At 39.7% G+C, this 18681-nt stretch overlaps 1 protein-coding gene across 17 annotated transcripts in view; it reads right to left on the minus strand.

The window, feature by feature from the left end:
* Positions 1 to 644: 644 nt before the first annotated feature.
* Positions 645 to 18681, minus strand: part of NFIA (nuclear factor I A) — a 406395-nt gene continuing 388358 nt past the window's right edge. For all 17 annotated transcript variants that reach the window (XM_083621271.1, XM_083621276.1, XM_083621267.1 and 14 more), the window contains one exon: positions 645 to 8155. In XM_083621271.1, coding sequence (XP_083477397.1) covers positions 8079 to 8155 — 77 coding nt within the window. In that variant the 3' untranslated portion in view covers positions 645 to 8078. The remainder of the gene's footprint in view (positions 8156 to 18681) is intronic.

The raw sequence follows: 18681 nt of genomic DNA on the forward strand, positions 1-18681 counted from the left end.
GATCAGGTGTTGGAGGCCAGAACTCAGCTGTGGGTATTGCAGCGCCTGTCCTGCAAATTTGTAAGCTGCCAGTCCAGTTGGCTTCTGAATGTGGAGTGCGGAATGTGGGGTAGCACAAATAGCAAAACTTCTTGGGACAGACCTACATTTATGATGGGATACTGAGATGGCAGTGCCTTGCACTGAGTGCTTGAAGATTTGTCTGACAGCTGTAGAAAGGAGGGATCTTGTTAAATTTCATAGCAGGTTAAACGAAGTGTGTGAGAATTGATATGAGGCAATAATGAGGCCATTCAAAACTCTTAATGTTGTAGGTAGGATCTCTGGGAACCCTAGTATAGACTGAATATTTAGATAAGAGAACCCAAAATGCTCTCCTGAACATTTTCACTGGGCTACGTCGTTGAAACAAAATACTAATATATGGTGTTTCAACAAGGTAAAGGTAAAGGGACCCCTGACCATTAGGTCAAGATAACCCAGTGTAAATTTCAGTGGAGCACCCTGGGTTCTATATCAAGCCGTCATACAATGATCTCAACATGTCTTGTTTCACTATATCACCTAAAAACTGTGCTCCCACTACAGTGAGTTTAAGAGATACAAAAAGATACTTGCATACACACTGTAAAGAATGAGAAGTCTTGTTAGCATTAGCAATTTTTTATTTTCCTTTTTTGTTGCATAGGAAATGCAGTACTTGCTTCCAGTAATCGTATTGTAATGTGAGAGGGTGGTAGCACTAATGGTTGAATACAAGAGTTAAACTAATCCACACCAGCTCAAAAACCTGCAGAGATTTAGTTGAAAAAAGAATGGATGCCCACAGTGATTCTCAACCAATTGCAAATTTTCACAGAACATAATAAAACTAAAATGATAACTCTGAGAGTCAGTACAAGGATACTAGAGGCACAAGGGACCCGATTCATTAAAAAAGTACAGACACAGGGGTATTAACACAGGGCTGAGGTTATTTTGCAGCAGATCTCTCACAAGTCCATTTTGTTACACCAAAATGAAAAAGAATTTCTCAATATTTGAACAGAAGAAGAGCCTGCTGGATCAAGCCCAATGGCTCATCTAGTCCAGCATCCTGTTCCCACAGTGGCCAACCAGATGCCTATGGAAAACCCACAAGCCGGATTCAAGCACAAAAGCCCTCTCCCCTCCTGTGGTTTCCAGCAACTGGTATTCAGAAGCACTGCTGCCTCCAAATGCCGAATCAGAGTATAGTCATCATGGACCTTTGATAGCCCCCTCCTCCATGAATTTGTCTAATCCTCTTTTAAAGCCATCTAGGTTGGTGGCCATCACTGCCTCCAGTGGGAGCGAGTTGCACTGTGTCCATAAGTACTTTGATTGGCAGAACTGAGCAAGTGAGCCGGTGACTGTCTAATTGTGCAAAGAAGCCAACAGCAGGTCAATTGTGGGTATTCTCATTTGCTGAATGTTCCCACTAACACATTTTGCAAGCCTGCAAAGCGGCTGCAAAATCAGTTTCCTGCCTTCTTACAGTAGCAACAAAAGTGAAGGTACAGGTGGGAGACTGTCCACTCAGACACTTTGCTCTAGTCAATATTTGTGCTCTCCAAGATCAGATTAGTAGAGTGCCTTTTCTACATGGAATTGCCAAGGTCTTTTCCAGCTCTTGCATTTATACTACAGATCATGATGATTCCTGGCTTCATTCTTTCTATCTTGGGGTAGTGGTGGGAGTTCACTGATTTGAGGCACTGCTGTAAATGAGGATGCATGATGCAGGAATTACATGAAATCTAGTGAAATACTGAATTAGAAGTATTTGCTCTAACATTGCTTTGCACTCGGAAAGATTATGAAGTGAAGTACAAAACCTCTGCACAAAGTCTAGCAGATTATGCTATGGCCAAGAGAATTATCTTTTTGTTCAGCAGGACAGTAAAAATCCCTTATCTGTGCAAAGTGCAGAATAAGGATGCTCTCATCAACTTATTATCTTCTAGGGATCCTTCCCCTTGTCAAATGATGTGTATATTGAGGGTGTTCTGCCTCCTGATGGACATGAAATCAGGTGAACTCTTGGTAACAATAACATGCTAAAATTTGTTCTTGTCATGGGGACAGAGGAGGGGGACCTCAAATTTGGGGTAAGAATCATACAACAAAATCCTATGTTAATGCCTAGTGACTATTTATGAATCGGGCCCAAAGTTTATACAGACTTTTGAAGGAAAAAATTGCAACGGTGCATGAAACTAAATAGCCACATGAGGTTGGGTTTTTAAAAAGGTTCTTAAAAGTTTGTTTTAATATGAGGAGGTCTGATGTGAAGAAGGGTCAAGCATGGGTACCTGGTTTAAACACTGTCAACGAAGAAACCACTTTCAATGTCAGTTCCAAGTTGGAGAATTGTTCCTTACATTGAAATGATGTCTTATTTTTCTTCTGAGATAAGCTCTTAAGAGTTCTTATGGATGCTTCTAAGCAAAGGAAAAAATACCACCAGGCATAGATTTCTGATTTCAAACCCTATGCCTGCCCTTATTAATAAAAAAATTGCCCCCAACAAATAATACTGAATTTTAAGTTAAATGTATATATCCAAAATACTGAAAACACCCAAAATCAAGGAGAGAAAAAAACAGAATTTGTGTTCTCAGTGAAATATCTTTAAACCTATCTGACAAGAACCAAGTCAGAAAAAAAGACTAACATAACTTTGAGTAATATTCATACAGCTCACTAAGCATTATGGAATAGCATGCATTAATATTGTACGGTTATTTTACATCACCTATATCAGAAGGTTCTGACAGACAGCGAAGGCTACTGGTGTAGAAAAAATCTTACTTCAGAAGAGCAATATAATACAGATTTCACAGGCACTACATTTTTAATATATCAGGTATTATGCTGGTTTTCTTATATTTCTTTCTGTCCTAAAGCTGGCATTTATAATAATGACCCAAAAGGCAAGGATTGAAGTAAACGGAAACTAGATACCAAAGTTGATATATTTCTTTTTTCAGATTTATATTAGTGCATAGTTCTCATGCAGATAAACACTGCTATGCATTTACATTGTTGGAAAGCAGAGTGAATTGAGCCCCAAGTTGTCACATTTTTGTAAATCATTTTGCCAGCCTGTAATAGCACCATGTAATGGATTTGCATTAAACATTAAATTGATTTCAGAATTGGTGACACAGTATTCACTACAGTTAAGTGCTATGGAATAGCTTCAATGTTACCTGCTATATATCAAAGCAATTTTCATCCCACTGCTTTTTTATTGGAAAAAATAAAAGGAAAATGTACTCGATACTAATTAGACTATTGCACAGCCTTGGACTTGATGGTGGCATAGCCGGGTTTTACTGTCAAACAGTAATACATGCATTGACTTCAAGACAAAATTGGCTTTGTAAGCTTGATTTAATGGAAACCTTGCCTGGTAGGCAGAGTTCACTTCATGAGACCTCCCCCAATAGATCTCATGAAAGATGAGTTTCTTTTAGGTGCCATTGAAGCTCTCCTTACATTTTCATGCCGGTCGTGGTTTGCAATGTTTGTTCTATGGAGGCCTTCTACCAAAGTAAAATCATTTTTTTAAAAAAGAAAGATATTTCCAGAGACACAATGTAAAGTATAATATTAAGTGACATTTTGTTTAAAAAGAAAAAAAAAACACAAGGAAAAATACCTGTTTTATGCCACGTATCTTGGTTTTTTTGTCTTTTGTTTTGTGTGTGTATGTATGTATGTATGTATGTGTACAGTAAATGTTAACACTGTTACTACAAAGCTGCAAAATATATGGAACAAAAAGAAAACTGTGAAAGAAAACTAGGTAGAGGAATTTTACATATTCCTGTGGGCTGACTGAATACTGTGGGGAAAAAAGGTTCTATTCCTTCACTTTTCAACTCTTAAGAGAAGAGGGAGAGATCACCAAACAGCCAAGGTATACTCCCAGTGACTGACGTTAGATATCACTATATAACATGATTAATAAATACTTTATTGCAGGGGTGTGCAGAATGACAACAAGCTAAAGTCCTATTTTGAAAAGTGGTCAAAAGAATAGGAAACTACTAGTGGAGTCAATTCATAGAGAGCAGTGTTATTTTGCAGGGGGCGGACTGAGGAGGAAAATGGGAGCGGGAGCCGGTGTTGTGTATCTGGCGGTTTTAAAAGAAAGGATCAGAAAGAAAAGTTGTTTGCACAAAGAATAAAAAGCAATTTTGAAATGGGGAATGGACATGTGAATCTGATTCTGAAGTGTGACCCAGGATTATTTCTTTATTGTAGACTGCACACCCCATGCAGTTGTCTCTCCTCAGATCTCCATTCTCTGCTCTACTTTGAGGAATAAAACTCTGTTTGTTCTCCACACCTGAACAGATCTGAACTGCTGTGTTTCTGCATAATAATAAGATGAACCAAAATTTAATTTAGTGTCTTTAATACTTTACAACCCCTGTTGGTAAACACCCTTGACCGCCTACCTAATGTTTAAAGCCTTTAAAACAATTTGTTTTATGAGATTCCGATCAGAATTCCCTAACTTTACCATCTTCAAACTTAATACGATAAAACACCTTCAAAAATACAGCATATCTGCAATGTCCATTTACAATGGTTCTTCAGTAGCCTATACTTCTCAAGCATAGGAATATGCTATACTATTGAGATAAGGAGAGAGGAAAAAAAATAACTGTATTTAAATACATACAAAAAGGAAACAGGAAAGTTTTCAACTTAAATCCAGTTCCCAGAGGGGGGAAAAGCAATTCTATGAATGCTGCCTTTATAACGAACAATCAGAAATTCCACTAAGCTAATTTGACAGAAATTTTCCTCATTTAAACAACATTACAAAAGTCCTGCATTATAAAATAGGGTAGAATAAATCAGTGTAATCAATAAAACTATACAACATACAAATTACATCGCTTCTGAGTGGGCAGATTTGATTCTCTCTCTCTTTGCGGCCATGACTACGGCATGCTCACTAAAAACAACTAACTGCCCAAACTATTGCTTAGTTTGCTTTGTTTTTGTTTTTTTTAAAAAAGGGTGCAATTTTGTTGTATATACAACCAATTTACTGGTTATACCTTGGCTTATAGCAAGGTTCTGACAAAATGTTTGTCTAGGCTTTTTTTCCCTTCACTGTGAAGCACTGAAAGCTGCTAATTTTTTTATTTTTTATTTTTTTTTAGTGCACATATGTTTTAATAAAGTAATGCCCTGCTAAGTGCTATAGGGAAGGCAAAGGATGCTGGCTAGTGGATGTGATACCATAACACTAACAATCACACAATACAACGGAGCAAATGACTACTCAACCACTTATTTGACATATATGAAAATCCAAAACATTTTTTTTCCTTAAATAGAGAATAACCAGTAAACAATTTTCAGAACTTGGAAGTTTTAAAAACGTGCATATAAAAATGGGCATTATATACTTTTTATTGAATGTGGATTGATTGCAATCTGCTAATAAAAATGGGTGTGGGATTTGAAGAAAAAGGGAGGTTTTTTTTTAAGGCTTGCTTGTGAAAGGAACAGTTGTAAAACAAAAATTGCTTGAAGCAGGGTTCAGCTTAGTGCTTCACAGTTTGACTGCTTCTCTAAGAAGAGCCCTTCCTGCGTGTGCATTCAAAAATCACAAAAAAGTACAAAGACAAACACCTAAAATACACTGCGTCAAGTGCAGCACCGACTTTGGTCAAATAAAAAAAAATTTAAAGAAAAATTAAGAATTGCTAAGCTTTTCTTCTACATGATATAAGCAGGTATTGCATATTTTCATATATCTGGGAAAAAACAAAAAAACAAAACAAAAGGAAGACTCCAAATAAAATGTAAAATGCAGCAACATCAAAAATACTGATAATCTAGCATCTACAGATCTCAGAATAGCACTGCCACTGACCGTACAGGACAAGAAAACACTACCGCTATCTGTGGAACAACTAACATCCTACTGAATTCTAAGATGCTGAAACTGACAATGGCTGACATAAAAGTCACATTTACAAAAAAGTGTCTCCAAATGCTTGACTAGGGAAAAAACCCCTTTCAATATAGGAACATGTGCAACAATTCCACAAATAATCGCTATCCAGGGCAAGGCACATTGATATGGAATTTTTTTTTTGTTTTTGTTTCGTGCAAATCAATAAAACAAAACAAAACAAAAAATTAGTTTCAGGGAAAAGATGAGGAGCAAAGTGTCTTCCCAAGAAATTCAGTTTACTTGATTGTATAGGACAGTAGTAGAAACCCTTCTGAAGGGCCGAACAAACATAGTTTAAAGGCAAGTGCCTGGATTAGGGATTACAATATTGTGTCTTAATGCACTCTACTTTACCCTACATTAACTATATAAAAATTAGTTACTAACACTAGAACATGCAGAGAATTTCTCTGATTAGCGAGACTTGCCAACCAGAACGTATATATATGTATAATATAGGAAACCTTCTTAAAGTTGCATGGGAAGCAAAGGGGTGCTCCGCTGTCTGGTAGGAAAAAAAAAATCACTTGCATTTTTTTCCTGTTTTTTTTTCCTTTTTCTTTTTTTTGTACATAAGATCAGGACATTTTGGGTCCAAACTTTTTTTCTTCTTCTCAGCAAGTGTCCTTGCTTTGAACTGGTATAAGATGTAGAATCAGCATTTTGCTTCTGTTTTGTTGCCTTTGCAGTTCAGAAAAAAACCAACGCCAGTTCAGGGACACAAAGGCGTTTTATTTTCTGGACAGCTTTCTCTTATTAGCTCAAGGGCCACAGTCCAACTCAGAGTGAAGCATACTTAAGGACATTTGTTTCAATGGGCTTAAGCACACCTACCTCCGTATCTGGTTGTGGCCAAAGTATTTTGAGAAGTGATATACCCTATATTGCCGGAAACACATACGATTTTATCAGAATTGGCATAATCTATTATAGTGACTTTTAGCTTATAAAATTAACAGATATTATGATTTAATTTTAATTATGTGCTTTGATAACAGAAAATGATTAATTAGCATTTAATGTAGATAACATATTGTGGTAAAAGCACCATTAAATTTTGTATTTCTTTTTAAATTTCCTTCAGTTTTAAAGGGATACAAGTTTAACAATAAAAAACATAAAAAGCAAAAATAGCTCCCCCTTTTTTTTCTTGCAAGGCTGTTTTTTACCCCGATAATTTAGAGTCCTGGGGTGGTAGGACTTGGAAAACAAAAATAGAATTTTCAACAATCTCTATCTTACAAAGATATTTAGCTATCCAATGAAATTGCACTTTTCTCAATTCAAAATTCGATTGTTTTGATTGATTCCTGTCAGTTTCTATCAAAACAGACCAACTTCCCCATTTCCGTGTGGATTTTATATCATGTTGAAAATCATCAAAAATGTTTCATGTAAGTGCAGCATTTAAACCCTTTTTTTCTTTTTCATGTGAACAGCAGTAGGTTGATATTTTATATTTCTCTGCAACTTGAGTGGAAATCAACCTGTTGATAATGCTCTTATGATTCATGTCACGTATCTAACTGCCGACTGTAAAATTAAAAACAAAACAAAACACCTGATATGTTACAGAAAAAAACATGCCCCATGTCTGTCCTGTAAGTTCTATATTGCAGAATTCAGCTACTACAAAAGTTATCATGTATGTGTGTTCCTCATGATCTCTCAAGAAGTCCCACACCTATATGGGAAATTAATCAGTGAAAATACTGTAAAACAGCTAGGCGCCATGTGGAAAGTGTTATAACAGCAAGTCAGTAAGCAGCCAGCAGGCTAGCTCTACTACCCAGTGTCCCTAATGCTTACACTACCAGTTGAAACACTTCAAAAATTATGAAGCCCAAACATTTCCAGCACCATATGAGAAATTACATCGGTCACTAAGGTGTTCTTTTGTTTTAAAAAAATCCCCTCGTCCCGCCCCCCCCAAACAATGTTACGGCCCTTGTCAATCAACCATAACTTTTGCCGTTTCTGAATGCGAGCAGTTGCTTGCTGTCAATATCTGTTCATCTCCCCTTCCATGGATGTGAAGTAACTGCACTGTGTTGCTGCTGCTTCCATGTTACAGAGTTGGGAAGGGGTCGGGTGGTCTGTCTGGTGGGTGGTGGGAAGCTGTGAGTTTTATCCCAGGTACCAGGACTGCAAGAAGGAAACAAAAAAGAAAGGAAAGATTTATTTATTTATTTTTAGTATTTATGCAATGCTTTCAGCAGAATCCCTCCCATGTTCATGGCTATGTGTAAAGAAACCTAGAAATTAACATTTGGCTATTTCTTGTGCCAAGGTACTAAACCAGTGAAATCACATGACATTGCACCTCTCCTTATTCTTTTTACATAGAGATGACAGAACACTAAATAAGAAAATTGCAAATCATTACACAGATGTGACTGACGTGTGTATATTTGAACATATGGAAGAGACACAAGTTGTAATGAGTGCTGCTTTATCCATGAACTGTCACTTAAATAATAAACCTGTAGGGAAGAGATTTTCAACATTTTGGGGTCCATGGCTCCCTTGACCAACTCCATTCTTTCCATGGTACCCCTATGGGGCTCAGGAGCCCAGTTATGTCACCCCTTGTCTGCAGAGCTGGCAGGCCCTCACAGCTTTTTGAACACCCTCCCTTGTGGAGTGTTCCCTTAGCCTCCTCTCTTCCCACCTCTCCTTGGGAGTCCTCTGCGCAGCCGCCCCCACAGCCCCTTGTCTCTGAGCTGCCCCCAAAGAGAGGTGCCTCTTCACACTGCCCCACAGTGACCTGGGAAGCACCCCCTGGTCAGCCCCAGAGGCACGATTTGCCTGGGAAGCTTGTAGCCAGAACTGCTGTAACAAACAGCTGTGCAAGCCTTTGGGAGGCAGAGACATGAGAGGAAATCAGAGGAGGAAGGAAAGAGGGACAGAGGCCATTGTTGCCCATGTCTCCCCTGACCATCATTCAAGGCACCCCAGGGTGCTACTGCACACTGGTTGAAAACCACTGCTGTAGGGAGCCCAAAAGTAGGTTTAGGCAGTTGAGGAGGGAGGATAAAGCAGTGGTACAAGAAGCGTGTGGCTTTCTGCCACATAAAGATTTCAGGAGCTGCTTGGAACATTAGAAATTCTGGCAATACAATGAGTATTATGAGCTACACATTCCATGAAACCATTAAGACCATCTTGGATTAAAGTAATCTGAAGGTTGTGGCTAAACTTAGTTTACCTATACATTTCCCACAACTGAACCACACCCCTGGATTCCATTCATATGTGTCCAAACACAGTTGGATTCTCCTGAGACTTGGAAAGGGGTGGGGTTTTTTTTTTTGCTGTATCAATCTCAGACCATGTGAAAATATTGTGCCATATACACGAAGGTCCAATTGCTAAAATGGAAAAAGGCTAAGATCTATGTTTTAAAATTGCCACATCAAGGCTGCTTCTCTAGTGTCAGTTCTGAATTGTGGCTATAACATGTAAAATGGATAACTGACATCACTGTCAGTTGCTATGAGGAACACAGCAGATGAACCCTGAAATAAGAGGCAATTGGATCAGCAAAAGTGCTGATACTTCTCTCTCTGGCCAAGTCTATGTTTGTAAATAAAGGTTAAACCTGGATAAAAGCTGTCTTCCATGAAATTAAACTAAAACGTATCATAGCACTCCATAAAATACAAAGCAATGGGCATAGATGTCTGTCATGACAGACTGAGGTGAACCACAGCAGGAAAGGGGCTGGAAAGGTGAATTGTATTATTTCCAATAGATTCAGAATACTGTTGCACACCACCCTAATCTCGGAGCGGTGTGAGCGGGTTCCAGGTGCTTACTCAGGGTTTGGTTACCTCAGAACAATGGACAGTAGAGTTGTGCTGCCTTTATGATGTATGGTTTATTTACAACATATATACAGTACAACCGGAACCTACGATGGAGGTGACTCATACCATTAACACCCCAAGAGGGTCTCCCATAGCCACAGCCTTGGATTCCAGCAGAAATCAAGCATGGTTCTGTCTCTCGGGATTCCCATCCTGCATCCTCCTGCTTCTAGATACCTCAACTCTGGCCATTGTCTTTCTAACTACTAGCCAGTTGATGGAGAAGGACCCACCCATTTTTTCTCTGGCACAGAGACACTTCCTTTGTTACCTTCATGACCAATACATAAGCTATTACCAAGAACATGAACAACTGAATCCTCTATTAGATTTTAACCCTGGCTGGATGCAGGCTTTAGAAGGACCTCAGGCATATGGCCAAGCCCCCACCTCCAAACTCACAACAATACATTTTGTGTTCTTCAGGCCTGATGGTTTACCTCAGAAAAGCCACCAAATCAATGAAGGTGTGAGAAGAATCAAAACCCAATAAAAATTTATTTGATTTTGAACCCTGGTAGTGTAAAATAACTAGATAAGGCCTTGTTACTGTCAGCTGAACAAGCAGACACAACACTAAAGGCCACCATGAGTTCAGTTATACACAACTGTGACTTCTGTTATCCTTTTAAGCCACGATCTTTCAAATACCATGATTCAAACATCCATGTGCTCATTTGAAGGTTGCCCAAACTTCTTACATATGGAAGCAGGCTTGTGTTCACTGTTTGTCTCAGAAGTCAGCCCAACTGTGAAGAACATCTCAGTGCCATTGCCGTGTGTACCTAGTGGCAGTGGCGTAGCGTGGGTTGTCAGCACCCGGGGCAAGGCAAGTAATTTGCGCCCCCTAACCCATGGATTTGCGCCCCCTAACCCGTGGATTTGCCCTAACCCCAGATGTTGCGCCCGGTGCGGCCGGCCCCCCCTGCACCCCCCACGCTACGCCACTGCCTAGTGGAAACTGGCACTGGTGCAGAGGAGGAGTGTGGTTGAATCATGCCGGTGTAATGCTTGAAACTACTAACTTTTGATTCTGTTTTTTAATATTGTTACCATTACCTATTACAATAGTATCCTCTCATTCTTCTATGGAGTTCTGAGTGGCTTACACAGAGCCTTTCCATTTTATCTTTACAACCAGTTCTTTTTCCCCTCAACAAATGTTTATGGGTACTCTCATTTTCCTATCCCTATTTCCTATTGAAATACTGCCCCTCAATGAGGCCAAACTTAGATTCACAATATGTGCGTACCCCTGCGTCCCTCGCAAGAAAAAGCACTGTTTACAACAACCCTGTGAGGTAGGCTAGGCCGTGATTAGGCCAGGATCACTGAAGTCTAACACCGCATCCACTATATGTAAAGATTTTCTGGCTGTCCAGCTTTAATAATTTGCACCTTTTTTTTTTCTTTCTTTGACAGAAACAAAGCACATTGCCCTTGCATCACTGGATTTTATGAGTGACATAATAAATAAAAAAAATTCAGCTAGGTGACACAAATCAAAGTGGTGCTTTTACTGTCCCTGTCATTTCTCAGACAAAATGAGCTTACACCAAAATACCCAGTATTATTAATATTTAAATTGCATATTAACAAAGAAAAGCAAAAATCCTGCTGGCTTTAAGATTACATGATTTTTAGCTTTGGCAGTATGTCATGGAGGCAAGTTAAATAAATATTGCTTTATTTAAAAATAAGTTGGCAAGAGAAACACAGTCAATTCAGATGACTAGTTTCCTTTTTCATCCCACTGGCTAATTCTTTGGTCTTTTTTCATCTCTCTCTCTCTCTCTCTCTCTCTCTCTCTCTCTCTCTCTCTCTCACACACACACACACACACACACACTTTCACCATCTTTCTTTTCTGATTTTATGAGTCAGAGCTAGACTGATAGTAATTAAATGAAATAGTTTTTATATGTAACTTTTGTTCAAAAGGTTTTCCTGAAGGTTAAGGTGCCTAGGCTCATTATTTTATAAGCAGTGCTATTCACCAGATTAATATAGATTGGCTTTGATAAAATTACTCAAGTGAGTAAAGAATTGTACATTATTTACACAACTGAACTGAGTAAACAGTTGTCATTAGGGCCACTAAGATGAGCGTTTACTAATAGTGCACTGATTCAAACACATAAATTATATATATATTGACAAACTTCTTGTATTCATTTCAATAAAATTTGCTCTCATGTTAAACCACAGAGCCTAGGGCTTGCCGATCAGAAGGTCGGCAGTTCGAATCCCCGCGACAGGGTGAGCTCCCGTTGCTCGGTCCCTGCTCCTGTCAACCTAGCAGTTTGAAAGCACGAATTGCAAATAAATAAATAGGTACTGCTCCGGCGGGAAGGTAAATGGTGTTTCCGTGCGCTGCTCTGGTTCGCCAGAAGCGGCTTAGTCATGCTGGCCACATGACCCGAAAGCTGTACACCGGCTCCCTCGGCCAATAAAGCGAGATGAGCGCCGCAACCCCAGAGTCGTCTAATTGTGAGGGGTCCCTTTACCTTTACCTTTAAGTGTTATTACAGAACAGTAAAGCTTGGATGGTGCGAAACATTACCCTGCACAGCAGACATTTGCACAGTACCCAAGTTTAGAATCATGATTCTAGGAGTAGCTAGCAAGAAGCCACATGTTTTAAATTGAAAGAAAGATCATTTGTCCCTAGTTGTTAGAGAAGCTATCACCAGGACCTGCCTATCAAGTTGATAAAGGCTTCCAATCCAACTTGATAACACACCTAACATGACTGTTATTTTAAAAGCATTAAAAGTAGCATTCCTGTTACAGATTTACTGATTTATTGAAACAAGTCCTATGTAAAGTATGCAAATGACAGAGGCAAATGAGAAGTGTTAGGCTGAACTAATTTTTAAAGTAGTGATCAAGAACGATGTCTAGGTCTTAATTTATAGCGTTTTGTTGTTGCTGCTGTTCTTCTGGTTGATGTTAACTGTCAGTTAGTAACCATCCCAAAATTACAGAGATTTGATTCAGACAGTCTGGATGCCTAGATGGCCTGTTTCACTTTGGGACATGTAGTAAAATGCTTGAAACTATTTGCATTTTTTTCAGAATGCAGCTTGTGCATGGTATTTCTTTTAATAATACTCAGTGCACATTTTGGACAGCAGGGGGTGCACTTTTCCATGCCACTTCTTTCCTTTGCTACTCACTGCACAGGTTTTTTTTGTGGGGGGGGGGGAGGAATCTGCAGTGCTTCTGAACTCCTCTCAAAACGGGGTGGGTGGGGAAGTTTCTTCACCCATCTTACTATTCAGTGTGTGCCTTGCAGACAAGGTTACCCCAGAGCAGCTCTGTAATCCTTCACTGAAATAGGCTTTATTGATTGCTCTGGTCTATTGTTCCCTTTTCAAGTCCCCCAAGTTCAAGTTCATCCTGGTGTTACATCATGTCTGGTTGCTACGAGCAACCAGACAGACCCAGACGTGACTATCATTAGCAAGAAACACTCTGCTCTCCTCCCACCAACCTTCCAGTGGCTCTGACGTAGCAGGGCCACTGCAAACACATTGAAGTATTTATTCAGCCTAATTTATGACCTACCCAGCAAGCGAGACCCCCACTCCAAAACCCAATGCTGTTGTATATTTAATTAATCAGCCTCTCTCTGGCACTTGGGAAAGTTAGACAAAGGGCTAATTATTGTGTTGCACTCCCCACACTTTTTTTTTTTTACTGGGGTGGGATAGGGGGAGAGAAAGAGTTGAATATTTGCATGGGAAAGAAAACTTATACGAGGCTCATGCCAGTCGCACCCTCTCCCCATAAACACCTCTCTCCCACTTTCCTGCCCTGCTGACATTTCATGAAATACTTTAGCTGCTTAAGGGAATTAGAAAAAAAAAATCTGATGTGAATGTAACTCCTTCAGAGTTGGTATTCAGTAACACAAATCAACTCATGACATGTTTAAATTTAAATGCTAACCACACACTCTGAGAGTTACTTTAAAGGTTAGTTTTTAATCAATAGAAGTTGCTGACTCCGGAGTTTTGAGCTGCGCACTGCAGCTCTTGTGCCTTTGTCTAAGCCTTAAGGCTTTCAAACTTTTTTTTTTTAAAGATGATTTTAGCAATGATTTGCAGACAGTGCTGTTGTGTTCTTGAGGAGCAACATGTCAATAAAGGAATAGAGTTACCCTGCGCTGGGGGTGTCAATATGACTCCTGGAGGCACCACTCATGTCTGACACAATGGAAAGCTGATTAACTCTTTGCTGGCCAAACTGGACACTAAAAAATCATTTACAGAGATGTTCGACACTCAACTGACTACCAACTGACTTTTTTCCGGAATAAGATGCCCCAGTACACTGTTTACAACATCAGAAGTCTGCCTCCCCCCCCCCCAAACATGCAACCACCCTTGATTATTATTTGTTTGCATTTCAAAGGCATTAAAGAGCATGTGCATTTACTGGATTCACAACAAAGTCATAATGTCTCACAGAAAAAAAAGTCCATAGGCAGTGGTTCTACTGTGGTAGCATTTTAAACTTCACCCTCCCTATTTCCACCACTCCGGGTGTGAGGGTAAAATATTTTGGATTGTGTTCGAATAGCAGCTAAACCATCTTTTCGACAAACTTTCAGCCTTACAATTGAAAGAAAATGTAAGCTTCAAAATAAAAGGGGTGTTTAAATGCACATGCTGCCACAAATATCCTCACATTTGGTCTGTGATTCACAGATCCGTCTAAGTAGTAACAACAAGTATATGTGCTGGAAGAACTTTTTGGCATGTTGGGTAATATGCAATCAGAAATGCATTCAATATTTCAATTTTTTAAATATCTGGTCCTATATGGGATTCCCAGTGGTCTCTAGTGCAAGGAACTACTCAGGTTCTGAACAGCTTCAGAAAATCTGCAGCATCAGAAATGCCCAGACCATTTACTGGGCCTGCATTAAGACTTCTCTCTTTTTTTGCCCATACCTGGGGCTACTACAATTCTGTGTTGTCCTAAAATGGATTTTACTGTCCTTCCCCCCATGCTGAAGGTGAAACATCAAGAAGAATTCTGCAGTCCAGTACAAGATCTTCACTTTCCTTTCTCCAGTCAAATGAAGAAGTAATCTCATCAGGTTGAAAAGTGCTGACTAAGGATTTAATAAAGTGCCTGCAGATGTGTGTCATCTCTAAGGTATTCAACTCATGTAATGCAAAACAGTTCCACACTGAATGTGCTTATAAAATTCCATTTAACCATTGCTGAGCTCTGTTTTAATGTCCTCAGAGGAGTATTATCACACTCCCCCCTCCCTAATTTACAGCACTATGAAAGTTGAGGCTCTATACTGCCAGTGTCCTAAAATCCTCACAGTAGTAAGGTTTTATGAACCATAAACAATATCTACTTGACTGAATCCTAAACAGGAAGTCTGAAATGGCAATTACATTGCTTTGAGAATGTCAGCCTATATCCAGGGCTAGCTGCGGAAGGGGACTTAAAAAAGAAAGAAAAGAAACCTCCTGGCAAGTCTTTCTTTGGGATTCAAAGAACATTGAAAAAACACCAGTCCTGGAGTTCAGAATATTTCAAAGAGAACAGAAACATTTATTCTCTAGTACACGTTTTGACTGTGCTAGCAGCACAGAAATAGGCCAAAAGGTTATTCAAATAATCTTTAAAACGCCTGTCTCTTTATTTTTGGCTCTGAAAATTTATATTTTCAAACCCAAACTAGCCCAGTTCCAAAGATTTCTATCTGGTCATCCCCCTAAATAATGACATATTAGACAAAACAAACAGAAGTGGTAACTGAAGGATAGAAGAAAGTAAAAAGAAGTCCTCAAGGGCAAAGTTTAATGCTGCGGAAGGAGGTTGTTAATGTGGAATCCAGAACTGGGTGTGACAAGTTGGCTTGCTTCTCAAAGCAAAATGGGTTATTTAAGGACATTAATACATTCAGAATGTTCTCTGACAAACTCCATAGGCTAGATTTTATTTTCCCCAAATGCATTCATAACTAAGGCCTTTTATTGATTTATAAAAATTTCCCTTCTCTTCCAAAGAGATTGGGTGGCATACAGGGCATGTACAATCCCCCCTCTCACCAACACAATTTCCCTTACAATAATTCTATGAAGTAGAAATACAAAGATTAGGCCAGGTATCATTACTATTGTTAACTGTATTTATAGACAACCTTTTCTCCAAGAAGTTCAAGGTGGCACACATAGTTCTCCCCATTTTATCCTCATAGCAATGTTGTGAGGTAGGTTTGGCTGATAGGCAGTGACTGGCCCTAAGTCACTCTGTGGTCTTCATGGCTGAATGGGAACTTACAACCCAGGTGTTAGTCCAGTAATATAAGCTCTACTCCACATTGGCTTTAGGTTACCAGGGTCTAAGTCGAAGTGTTGACTTTAAAACATACGGCTCTGAATGACTTGGAACTCAGGTACTTGAAGTAGAACCTCTTCCTATATAAACCTGCCTGTGTATTAAGATTGACAGTGGAGGCCCTTCTTGGGGTCCCACCCAAAGTAAGGTGTGATAAGCCAGGCCAGGGTCTTTCTGTGGTGGTGCACTGGCTGTGGATTTTATTGGTGCCATTGGGGGCCACATTCTCTAGGACAGGAACAAAGAACCTCTGGTCCAGGACCAAATGAAGTCCTCTGGGCCTCTCGGTCTGATCCTCCATATTCTAGCCCAGGCAATATCCCTTCCCACCCACCCTCTAACCAGGCTACAACCATCACAGGCTCTGCTTCACACTTTCCTTGAGTGTCTTTGCCTGACTGAAATGTGTCTTTTAACTCCATAATGCCTGTTGTTTGCCTGGATGGAGGAAAGAAAGAAAGTGATGTGTGAGTGTGAAGAAACTAGCCTACTGTACAAAAGGTACAGTTCACATTTGTCGTGCTGCCTATCTTTGCCTTTGGCTCTGTGCATTACTGACATGTAAGCCTTCAAAGGTTGCCCAGAAGTGAACATGACCTTTTGGTGAAAAAAGGCGCATCACCAGTGCCATAGAGGGAACTCTCTGCGACTGAATAGCCTGCAGAGTTCAGAGGACTGGAACACTTAAGTCTGTATGATTCTACCCTGTTTTTTTGATGGCCTCAACAACATTAATATAGTAGTTTAGAATGCTCATTTTTTAAAGTATTAAGATATATCAGTACTATTAGAAGATACATCAGTATTATTGTCCCGACACTGCAGCTAAGATGCTAGGGCTATGAGGCAATAGACTACATAAGCCTTGAGGGTCTTTCAAAGCAATTGCTTCCTGGTTGTGAAATACCCTCACAACAGAGGTGAAGCTGGCGCCAACCTTAGTTATAAGGTCATCTTGTTCATTTATGGTGGAGATGACATTTGAAAAGGGGGGCTTTGTGGCACATCACAGCTGTCCCGGGGAAACCATGACACACCATTTTTTCACGTGAAAGCACGGTGGCCTTTTGGGGCACCGTGATATCGCCTCGAAAAAGTGCTTTTATCAGGGCCACGTTTTGGGGTGCAATGCTCTCATGCAATAGTTGTGATCTTGCATGGAAATGCAACCCCAAAACATAGCGTCACATTTTTTTCACCTCAACATGTTGCTCAATTTATAGAAAAAGGGATATTGCTGATCAGCACTTATGAGGGACAACTTCACTGTGGTACCTGCCATCTCTAAGAAGATTGGGCCGGCACTGATTGAGAGCATAGGAAAGTTAGGCTAAATCAAAATAAGTTGGCCTCGGCTTCGTTTCAGGCTTGAAGGACACATGCATTCATATTATATTGTTGTCTTCTTATATGATTTTATGCTATTTTGATATATTGCTAATTTAAAGCTGTTGGTATTTTATTGTTTTATTTTATTTTGAAAGTTGACTCTGAATCTAACTTTGCTAGAAGGGAATGGTATGAATCTTTGAACACATTCATACATAGGTTTAAGCTGTGCTCAGGCATTCAGCTGAGTATGTGAGCTGCAAAACCAGGGATGGGGTACACATTGCAAGTCCCACACCCAACAACTCCAGATGTGAAGACAAAGGTTTGAAATGGGCTTTAAGGATGTTCGATTGAACACAATGACAAATGTTTAATTTTCATGGAGGATAAGGCTATCAGTGGCTATCAATGCCAATGGTTATTTCTTCCTCCACTGCTGGAAGCAGTATGCTTCTGAACACCAGTTTCTAGATACAGCAGAAGGGGAGAATGCCCCTGGTTGGGCACTGTGAGAATAGGATGCTGGACTAGATGGATGAATGGCCAGATCCAGCAAAAAGGGATGGAAGACCCCCATTTCCCTAAATAACAGTCTTGGTAATATACAGTTGTGTACTTTGAACATCTTAAAAGAAAGAGGTGGAAATTTCCCCAAAGGCACAAAATTCTCCAAGCAAAATATACACATATTTTTGAAGGAAACTAAATGTAGTGAACTGTGTTGAACTTCATCCTATAGCTCTATAACAGGACTTCCTTCCAACAACTAAGGTTGAAAGCATATATAAAATAGAAAGAGAGTGCACTACACTGGAAAAGGGTTGTGAGCTCAGTTTTTATAGTAACATGTCTTTAGCACACCAGTTCACTGGTAATACTAATGCTGCCTTTCCCTTTTTTTCTGAATGGGAAGCAAAGTAGCCCATTTCCAAGAGACTGAAGTGGCGCAACTTCTTCCTCTTTCAGGTACCCCGCATTGGGGAGCTGTGTTTCTCAGTGGCAGCAGTCATGGAAAGCAGGTGCCTTCCAAAAACCTAGCACAAAATTAATCATGCAGCAATTCTTGCTGCTGGTTGCTAATCTACTGAGTAGTCCAGA

Source organism: Podarcis filfolensis (assembly GCF_964270895.1).
Source record: "Podarcis filfolensis genome assembly, chromosome: 6".
Taxonomy (NCBI): Eukaryota; Metazoa; Chordata; class Lepidosauria; order Squamata; family Lacertidae; genus Podarcis; species Podarcis filfolensis.